This window comes from Phaethon lepturus, unplaced genomic scaffold, assembly GCF_000687285.1.
Source record: "Phaethon lepturus isolate BGI_N335 unplaced genomic scaffold, ASM68728v1 scaffold3021, whole genome shotgun sequence".
Taxonomy (NCBI): Eukaryota; Metazoa; Chordata; class Aves; order Phaethontiformes; family Phaethontidae; genus Phaethon; species Phaethon lepturus.
In genome coordinates this window covers 32870-43256 of record NW_010516765.1, presented here as the reverse complement: position 1 = coordinate 43256, position 10387 = coordinate 32870, and the positions used below count along the sequence as shown (strand labels likewise).

Genomic DNA, 10387 nt, shown 5'->3' with positions numbered 1-10387 from the left:
TCTTTCCTTTAAGTATTTCTAACTAGTTTAGTTCCACAGGAGCTATCAATGACTATACACCTTATAGTGTTGGTGGAGGGGGGTTGGAGGGTAGACGGGGAAATGGAGAAACCAGTCTTTGCTTACGGCTGTTCTTAAAGATAGCAGAAAAGAAAGAATACACAGGTATGGCAGAACACTTTTATCTGGACCAAAATATGTTGTATTCACATATATCCCTTGGATAATTGTATTTGGCTATAGACTGGTAGAGAAAAATCCAGTATCCTGACTTGAAGGTAGTACTGCATCAAATAAATTGAACTGACCTTTCAAATTTTATGTTAATGCATGAAAGGTTGTACATTTCGAAATAAGGAAGCAAAGCATTTAAATGGTGATAAGTATTTCTAAATTATCAATTTAATTTTTATTGTTTTCTTTACCTGATTTTCATATTTGCATTGTGTTTTGCAGTCATATCCTTTTTTTTACTCTAGATCACTGCATATAACAGGCGTACCTTTGAGACAGCAAGACATAATTTGATCATTAATATAATGTCGGCAGAAGGTATGTACAGAGAATAGCTTGTGTTTTGAACTGAATAAGCAAAAAACTTTAAAAAGATTAAAAAATTGATGTTAAATAGTTGTCTGGTGTTCAAGCCAAATGTGGGAGCACAAAGGGGAAAGAAGAAAGTTTTCCCTCTTTTGATTCAGTTTGTTATTTTTATCTAAATTATTTCTGTCAGGTAAGCATTGTTCCTCATTGATTAAAAAAAAAAGGGCATGCTTCCTTTTTTAATAATGAATTTCAGGTTTTTTTCCCCGTCTTTTCAAATGGACCTTACATGAAGGATTTTACTCTTTTTGCATGTTGTTTAGTTTGCTTAGGTCTGCATGTTCTTTGTGCAAAGTAGTACCGTACAGGCAGATTCAGAAAACGACAGATAATAGCATATATGGACATTTCAATTAAAAAATTGAATTGAATAGTTTTAGTGTCCTTAAGATCAGTTCTTTTCATCATATTTATATGTTTGTAGTCTGGAGTATTGCAGGTTGGAATCCATTGTCACTGCAGATCAGTTTTGATCCCAAAATTAGCATGAATGTAACTTTATCTGTTTAATGAAGATGTACCAGCTAAGACTCATTTCCTTTAGTGCCCTCCTTTATCTCCCACTTGCTTTTAAATAGCCAATGGTTTTCAGCTTAAGTAACAGCTAAAGGAACAGAAGGATGGAACACCTCTCCTGTGAGGACAGGCTGAGAGAGTTGGGGCGTTTCAGCCTGGAGAAGAGAAGTCTCCGGGGAGACCTTGTTGCAGCCTTCCAGTACTTAAAGGGGGCTTACAGGAAAGATGGGGACAGACTTTTTATCAGGGCCTGTTGTGACAGGACAAGGGGTAATAGTTTTAAACTAAAAGAGGGTAGATTTAGAGTAGATGTAAGAAGACTATTTTTCACCAACGAGGGTGGTGAAACCCTGGCACAGGTTGCCCAGAGAGGTGGTGGCTGCCCCATCCCTGGAAACATTCCAGGTCAGGTTGGACGGGGCTCTGAGCAACCTGCTGTAGTTGAAGATGTCCCTGCTCATTACAGGGGGTTGGACTAGATGGCCTTTAAAGGTCCTTTCCAACCCAAAGTATTCTATGAGTCTGTGGCAATAACTATTTAATTAAACATAATCACATTAGGTTCAAAATGAGCTAGTTCAATTACAAGATTTTTGGAAAGGTGTATTGTTCTTTAAGTGGTATTACGTTAATCATTACTTCAAATTCTTTGTTATGGAGCCTTTGTTTAAGGCAAAACTCTTCCTTTTTCATCACAACTAGATTTTCCTTTACCATATCAAGCGGAGTTCTTCATAAGGAATATGAACGTAGAAGAAATGTTAGCAAGTGAAGTTCTCGGTGACTTTCTTGGAGCAGTGAAAAATGTGTGGCAGCCAGAACGGTTGAATGCTATAAACATTACTTCAGCTCTTGACAGGGGAGGGAGAGTTCCACTTCCTATTAACGACATGAAAGAGGGGTAAGCACATGTCTCAGTCTAATGTTTTTGCTTTGCACTTTTTTCTTACTGAAAACTGTAATATTTTTTTCAGGTTTTCTGGAAACTTTGCAGTTGCTGTTTTATATTTTGGAAATCCAGATTGGTATTAGATATGAAAAGTTTACTGATGTTCCAAGCCCCTGTTATACCATGGGTTTATCAGGTTAGATACCATTTCAACAAGCAACAGTTCCTATACATTGATTTTACAAGCCAAGGAATACTAATATATTCCATTAATTACAAAACACTTGGTAGTAAATATGCTTATTTTGTAATTCCAGTCTTCCTTCTGAGCAGTTGTTTGGCATACTTTCCGAGTATTCAATAGTTGCCAATTCACAAATCTCAAAATTTTGAAACGGTGTGATAAGAGCATAGGTTACAAGAGCATTTGGCATGTAACAGTGTCATTTGTGGCTGTACTCTTACTTAGTGAAACTTAGTTATGTCCTTCAGGAGCACTGTGGACTTGCATCTGAAAGTGATAAGCTGAGGTATCTGGGGAATTTAGGTTACTGAGTGTAAACTGCAGGCATGAACTACTTCCAGTTGGGATTCATAACCATAAATTCTGTTTGGAAATAAGATACTTCACTTAGAAACTAATAAGAATTCAGTCTTTTCAAAGTATGGTTGTGGTTGTGCTTTTGCATGGCAAAAATAAAGAATCTTTGTTATTTTTAGATATTTTGGGTCAAATAATACCTAAGAAGGGGCTAAGGGTTCAAAATCTGAGATGTGTACACAAAAGACTGTTGTTTCAGAGCCCTTTTGAGCATCTGGAGTTTCTGAACACCTCTAAGGAAGGAAAGTGACTTCTGTACTAGTCAGAGTAATGGCAGCGCCACTTAATACAAGTGACTATACTTTAGTTAAACGTTTACTTAGATAATGCCTTATATACCAAGTAGTAACCAGAGCCTAATTTCTGCTTCAGGATCCATTGATACGTTATTACCTGGTGCAGCAGACTGGTGCCAAAGCCCCCAGCTTCTCCTAAAAGACTTTATACTGCAACTATGCACTGCCAACAAAATTTGCAGAATACTGAAAGCTGAATGTAAACTGAATACTTCATTTAGCATTACAGTACATAGAATAAGAGCTACTGTGCTAATCATATAATTAATTTTCATATTTAAGTATGTAGAATGCTGCTGGAGTCTTTTAGGAGAAGCTGGGGGCTTCTATTAGATTTAGAAATAACTAGTCCTCATGAATTTTATTTGAAAACATGGGAAGAAACTCTTTAAAAATACTATGCTGAGCAAGTATGAAGATTTTGTTAAGACAAAATTGCACTCTCTTTAAATGCAATTTGCAAAAGTAGTGCTCATTTACTTCTGTGAGGAACCTGCGCTTGGAGCTCTATGACTTCATGGAAATTCACAACTCTAATGGTAAGCAAACATCTACATTATGCAGCAAAACAGAGCAAGTTGTAAACAAGTAGCTTAAAAATCTTTTTGATTTCAGTCTATTATTCATATGCTTAGATAAAGTATACTATCAAGAAAAATAATTAAAACAAAGTAATTTTAGTCTTCAGAGCACAGCTGAATGTTACAACAAACAATAATAACGTTTGGAAGAGTACGTCATTGTCCTTCGGGGATTTGTGAGAGGTATCCTGACAGTCTTGTTGCTCATCTCTTTCTGCAGTGTCTACGTTATGGTTGGGGCAGATGTCCCATTTTCTTCGTGCTTACGAGAAGTGGAAAACCCACAAAATCAGCTGAGATGTAGTCAAGAAATGGAGCCTGTAATAACTTGTGATAAAAAATTTCGTACTCAATTTCATATTGACTGGTGTAAAATCTCTCTGGTGAGTTATTTTATTAGTACATAAAAATGTTGTTTGTAGAACTACAATATTCTATGCCAGACATGATTTAGGTAAGAGTTTTGCCAGCCTGGCCAGACAACTCTGCCAAATTCCACTTTATCATGACTGATTGATATTGTTTTCCATCTAGCAGACACTCTTGAGATTGGGAATGTGTTCTGCTATGTAGGCTAAATTCTGTTAGAATTGAGCACCAGTGAAACCACCATGTTCATTTTCACTAGTGGTGATTTATAGAAATTGTCACTGAACTCTAGGGCTTACAGAACTAAAAATAATGAGAGAATTATTTAAGTAGGTGTAGTTCATTAATTCAGTGTGGTAATACTGCTAGTTACACTAGCTTTCCTAAAAAGTGTGCATGTGTATATATATGTTTTCTCAAATATTCAGTCTACAGCACAGACCAGTTAAATAGTATTTCTATGCTGTTAAAAAAAAAATTCTGAAAATTCTCTAAAACGTATGTCATGTTAAAAATGAAACAGAAAAGAAAACAGTGTTGACTAATGAAATCACAATAAATGGGAACATTCTTCTCAGTCAAATACAAAAAAAAATATAAACGAACACTAGACTGTTTGCCATGGAATGAGTGTAATTCCCAAGGAGGCTTTCTAAGGTTATTTTTGTTTAGTTCTGGTAAGGAAAATCAAGAAATTATACAGTATTAGAAGAGAACATTGCAGAGAAGTTTGAACAAAGATGCTGACGGTACATAAAATAAACCTAGATGGTTGTTGAGCTACTTCAGACATTACCCGAGACGAAACTGAAAGGGAGATTTGAAAGGCTTTTGTACAACGTAAAAAATGTTTTGAGAAAAGGTATTCATACACAAAATGGATTAGATAACTTCTAACCCTTTCTTTCTATATGCTATAAATTAGGAAAGCTGTTAGAAAGCTGGAAAATACTTGTTTTCAAAAGAACATCCAGATTATTTACTGTTTATTGGCTTTCTGGTGAGAAATTGCAAAAGGTACATGTGTACACAGCAATACTTAAGAGCACCTAAAAAACAGTAGAAGGCGCTCAGCTTTCATCAAGAACAAATTATGTCAAGTCTTTGATTTCCTTCTACAAGAAAGAAGTAGAACAGAGGTGCAGCAGCAGACGTCATTTCTTTTTGGTATGGTTTTTGATACTGTCTCATAAGCAAGCTCAGGAACATGGCCTAGATGAAGCTGGTACCTAGTGGGGAGATGGTTGCATAGCCATAATCATAGCAGAATTATTAATACTTCCTTGCCATTCTTGATTAATAAGCTGGATGATGGAATGTGCTTATGAAGTTAAATTTGCAGGCCCCATGAAACTGAAAAGATAATGCAGGTGCATTGCAGGACAGGATAGAATTCAGAAAGGTCTTGAGAAATGGGAGGAACAGCCGTAGAAAACAGGGTGAATTTCAAAAGGAGCAGCAGGGGAATAGTGCACTAGTGCAAGAACAATCAGCAGTACCCATGCAGAATGAAGAGCGGCTGGTTAGCAGTACTTCTCCAGAAAGAACGTCCCACAGTTAACAGCGGCTCATGAACTAATCATGAAGCAGGGCTGTCGTGCTGTTTTGAGAAGAGCAGAGATCGCGTAACTGCAACAGCCTCTCAAAGAGAAGCACAATGTTCTGCAGCAGCCTATAACCCACCTCCTCGCACTCGCGCTTGTTTTGGCAGCACGCCACGGTAACCGAATCTAAACAAGTCTTGGGGGTGTTGCCAGCAGCATTGCTGCTGCGTGCTGTAACCTGGTGGATCAAAGGGAGAAGGGACCAAGCTTCCCGCTATCTAATCGCAGTCTGCTTTTCACAAGGCAAGCCAAGGGGCAGGATGTCCCCCGAGATCCATGGACTGGGAGGGAGCTGAGCTCCGTTTCCCATAACCGTGACATAGACCAGTGAGTGAAAACACAACCATCATATATTCTTCCTCCCACTTTCTTTGAGGTGATGTTGGCAGTTAGCACCTAAATCAAAGAGCAGATTTAAGTTTGTGGGTCCCAAATTCTGAAAAGAGGGGTAACTTAATACATGCTTCCTCTTAACGCTGCCTGCTGATAGCTTGTTCTCACACCATGTGTGGGCTTCTGTCAGTCTCAGCAGCAGCTGCATACATCTTTTTTGCGTGTCTGCTTAGGGCTTGAGATTCACCTAGGCAGCCAGGTAGAATTTGTAACATAAAATGTACTGTAGAATTTAGTGAGTGGAGAATACATAGGTTAGTTTTTGTCAGACTGTCTTGCACTTAAAATATATATATATACACATATATGTATACATTTGAAGGTCAACAAAACATTATTTCTAGTATTCTGTGAAAACCTGTTCATCCATTGCATAAGTTTTAATACACCATTTTATGATTTAAAGTATAAATTAAAAAGAAATGACCATCAGTTGCAACATTTGTCGATGAACACTGTCAGGGAAAAGGTCAAGAATGTAGGCAAATATAATGTATTTTCATTAATGATCTGGAGAGAGTTTTAAGACTTATCACTGTTAAATTTTAACTGTAACGTCTAACTGAAGAAAGTAAGAAAATTAAGGCAGAAAATGGAAAAGTCATGTGGGAAAGACAGTCAATTAAATGCAGTATGAAAGTCAGTAGCAAAAAAGGTTGTATTTCTAGGAACGTTAGATACAGACATTAAAAAAAAAAAAAAAATTACTTGTGACCAGGAATGCAGCCTTCAGGAGGTTAGCTGACTTAAGAGAATTAGAAAAAACCTTGGAACTCTGCCTCTGATCAACTAAATGCACACCTCGGGATGGGGTGTTTCCTGCTTCGGGTGGGTGGGGAAGGCAACAGAGCTGCTCAGTCCTCAGCAGCTCACTTTGCACCGCTTGCTTTTTTGAGCACTGGATGTGAAGCTCTATAGGAAGAAGGAGGAAGAAAATCCATAGGTACCCCTTTTCCTCTCTACCACCTTCATACAAGAGAGGGCAGTATTGTGATTTAGGAAGACTACTAAGAAATGGATTCATTCATCAAAAAGAAATCAGTATGAAATAATTAGTTTGCAATAAAAATGTTTACTGAATTTTTACTCAAATTCTATTTGTGTGTGAGATCCCTAAAATTAATCCAGGAAAAACATAGTATTTCTGGTACGCATAAAATAAAGTAATAATACTATAGTACTGGTTATCACATTGATCAGAAGCTTTCAATGAAATACAAGGTTTTATTGGTTTAGAAAAAGTGATTGGATGAAATTATATTGAATTTGTCACCTGTGTAATATGGATTCTTTTATGTCTTATGGCTGGTTAAATATTACCTGTTTTTTACATTCTGTTACTTTGTTATATAATTGTCCCTTTGTTGTTTTTTTTTTTTTTTTTTTTCTTCTTTTTTTTCTTCTGGGTATCAGGTTGACAATACAAAACAAGTTTCCACCTTTCAGGAAGTGATTCGTGGAGAGGGGATATTACCTGATGGTGGAGAATACAAGCCACCTTCTGACACACTGAAAAGCAGAGACTATTACTCGGATTTCCTAATTACCCTGGCAGTGCCCTCGGCAATAGCACTGGTGCTTTTTCTAATACTTGCCTATATCATGTGCTGCCGACGGGAAGGAGTGTGAGTACTTTAACACAGTAATAAGTAACCGTAGCTTTTTCTAAGATTATAATGCCTAGAGAACTATTTGTTAGAAGAATTCCATTCAGTTCATTAAAAACATTTAAAACAGGCCAAAAGATATCTGCTTGAAATATTGAAATACTTCTCATCAAAGCACATACATTAATTTCCAAGCCAATGGATATAGGGCCTTTAATTGCTCTAGTTGAAAGGGTTAAAAATCTCAACATACACACAAAACTCCACAAAATCTCTACATGCACACAACTTTCCAAAATGCCCCAAACAAATAAAATACTAATAAAGAATCATCGATTCAGGAAATACTAAGTAATTTCTAAAATGCTAACTTTTATAAAATAAATCTGTTTGAGGATATGAACTGAATTTAGACATATTATAAAAGAAAAATACATAAAAGGAAAGCAGCAAGTAACGTAATTTCTGCCATTTCTGACACAAACTACAATTTCATTTTGTCACAGAATTTATTTTAGCCAGAAGCTTGTTCCTTAACTTGCATTTTCATTTCTGTGTGTGTGTCTGTGTGTGTGTGTCTGTCATCAGTATCACGTCTCTATACGTGCGTTCATCAAGGCCTCATCATAAACCCAGTTGCAAATGCTGCCAAGTTGCGTTTAGCAATAACCTTGTCAGCATTTCTACATCATGTACTATTTTCATCATCAGATAGACTTAATGTTTCAACTATCAATGCTATTATTTAATTCATAAATTTTGTTTTGTTTTTAGGGAAAAGAGAAACATGCAAACACCAGAGTAAGTGTCTTCTTTCCTGTTATTTTTCTTTTACCATTTAATTTTCATTCTCAGTAGCTTGTCATGCTTCATACATGTGTGTCATAATCTTCTTTCATTCTCTCTAATCCATGGTTTAATTCATAAATGTGAAAGCTGCTTTTAAATCAGAGTCTTGGTAAGGATAGAAGACCAGAATAAAAAGGGTTTGAAATTAACGACTGTCAAGTCAAAATAAAATAGTGCTGTTAGAATAAATATGTCAATATATAATTTATACTCCTGGTTATTGGACTTCCCAGCCTGTATCTTAAAGGCAGTGGACAGGAGAACAAATATCCTGGAAAGTATCCAGTGCAAATACTATTGAGCATTTTAAAATTACTCTGTGAGTCTTTATGAATCTACCACAAGAATCAGGAGTTAACCAAAACTTTTAATGGCAGCACATAAATGGAACATTAGCCATAAATTGCATAGTCTTGGATCCTATGAAAAATACTTATCCAAACGGCAAAATCTAATGGAATAGTTACTGCCTTAAAAATAAAATAAATTCAATATTTATTAAATCAACTATGTAAAGATTTACTGTATTTGCTGCACTATAGTGTCTGTAGCATGCATCAAAGTCCTTGTATTTTTTAAAAAAACAATAATTGTAAAAAAAAATCCTATCCTGTTTGATAGGATAAAAAAACCTGTTTGATTTAAAAAACCTGTTTGATGGAGCACTTAAAATATGTATTCACTCTTTTATTTCCTTTTGACATAGCATCCAGTTGGTTCACCACAGTGCTATACAGAAATCAACCAAAGAGCTTCGTGACATGTCTAAAAATAGGGAGATAGCATGGCCTCTATCAACGCTTCCTGTGTTTCACCCGGTTACTGGTGAGATCGTACCACCCCTTCACACAGACAGCTACGACAATACCAGTATGCCACTGATGCAAACGCAGCAGTAAGTATTTAGATTTTATTTCATTTTTTAATACCCATTGTGTTGCGTGATTTGATTACGGATTCCAGTGCTTGTCATCTGAAATGTGTTTATTATGGAGTTACCAGTAATGACCGCAGTGCAAGATTGCTCTGATGTTTGCGTCTCAAGCAGAAAGAAAGGCCTTCTGTTATAAAATTAAATGGCTGGGTTTCAGCCTGCAGACTTGGCAAGAAGCTTAGCGTGGAACAATTACATTTCTGCATATTTTGGAGAAAAACTACTTTTGACAGAGGAATCAGTTAAAACTGTTCTGTTTTAGTCACCCTATCTCTTAACCCATGTCTTTGGAGCTCTGGTATAAAACTAGCACCACGCTGGTGGTAGTTTCATACCAGAAAATCCAGACTTTGTAAGTATTTAGTCATATACCTGTCACACATGGTTTGTTTGAAACATGAACATTGAACAGAAGAGCATATTCCATTACACGGACAATAAATACAGACTTGCCAATGGAGACAATCAGAGGTCTCAGCTGCTTCCATTGTTGCCAGCCTTCCTCCAAGACACAAACCAGAAAAATATTAATTTTTCTTCCTTAAAGTTCACTTATCAGTAACTTAACGAAACTATCGAGACAGACCCATCTAGTGCTTTGCACAAGTTCTGTCTCGTTCAGACAAGCCAGTTTGTGCTGTAGAAAAAAGACATTTCTAGAAAGGCTTGGTTGAAGTGTCAGGGGCTGAGCAGATCTGAGGCAGCGGTCTCCGAAGCGGCTGGCGTTGTTTTTCAGAGCCGTGCTCTGACACTAGCTCCAGTCGGTAGCTCCCCAGCTGGCCGGCCTGCGTGGTCCCACGGATACCGGTCCAGTGCCAGCACCAACTTGGCCCTAATTTACACATGCTTACCCAAATTCCCTTCGAACTGTAGATACGTGCTAGAAGAGTGTTTTCTTCCCCTGTCCCAAAGCTAAATTCTCCAGAAAGTATGGCTGTATAAATTACCCCTTGTACAACTGCTGCATAGTGCTCTAACCTGTATTTTACCCATTCAGAATAGCAATTTTTTATGACCAGGGTGCCAAAGCCTGTACCAAAGGCTTTCTTAAATTGTACATTATTAATTGTGAATTTTTATCTGCTTCAACTGCATTCCAACCCCTAATTCCTTTCTGTAAAAAAACCATTAATATCTGGTAGCTG

The 10387-nt window shown here is 36.9% G+C and overlaps 1 protein-coding gene across 1 annotated transcript in view; it reads left to right on the top strand.

Moving 5' to 3' along the window:
• The window catches only part of SGCE (sarcoglycan, epsilon), a 26991-nt gene that overhangs the window by 13454 nt on the left and 3150 nt on the right, over positions 1 to 10387 (top strand). The window contains exons 5-10 of the mRNA XM_010296159.1: positions 480 to 552; positions 1822 to 2020; positions 3707 to 3869; positions 7266 to 7477; positions 8234 to 8260; positions 9015 to 9203. Coding sequence (XP_010294461.1) covers positions 480 to 552; positions 1822 to 2020; positions 3707 to 3869; positions 7266 to 7477; positions 8234 to 8260; positions 9015 to 9203 — 863 coding nt within the window. The remainder of the gene's footprint in view (positions 1 to 479; positions 553 to 1821; positions 2021 to 3706; positions 3870 to 7265; positions 7478 to 8233; positions 8261 to 9014; positions 9204 to 10387) is intronic.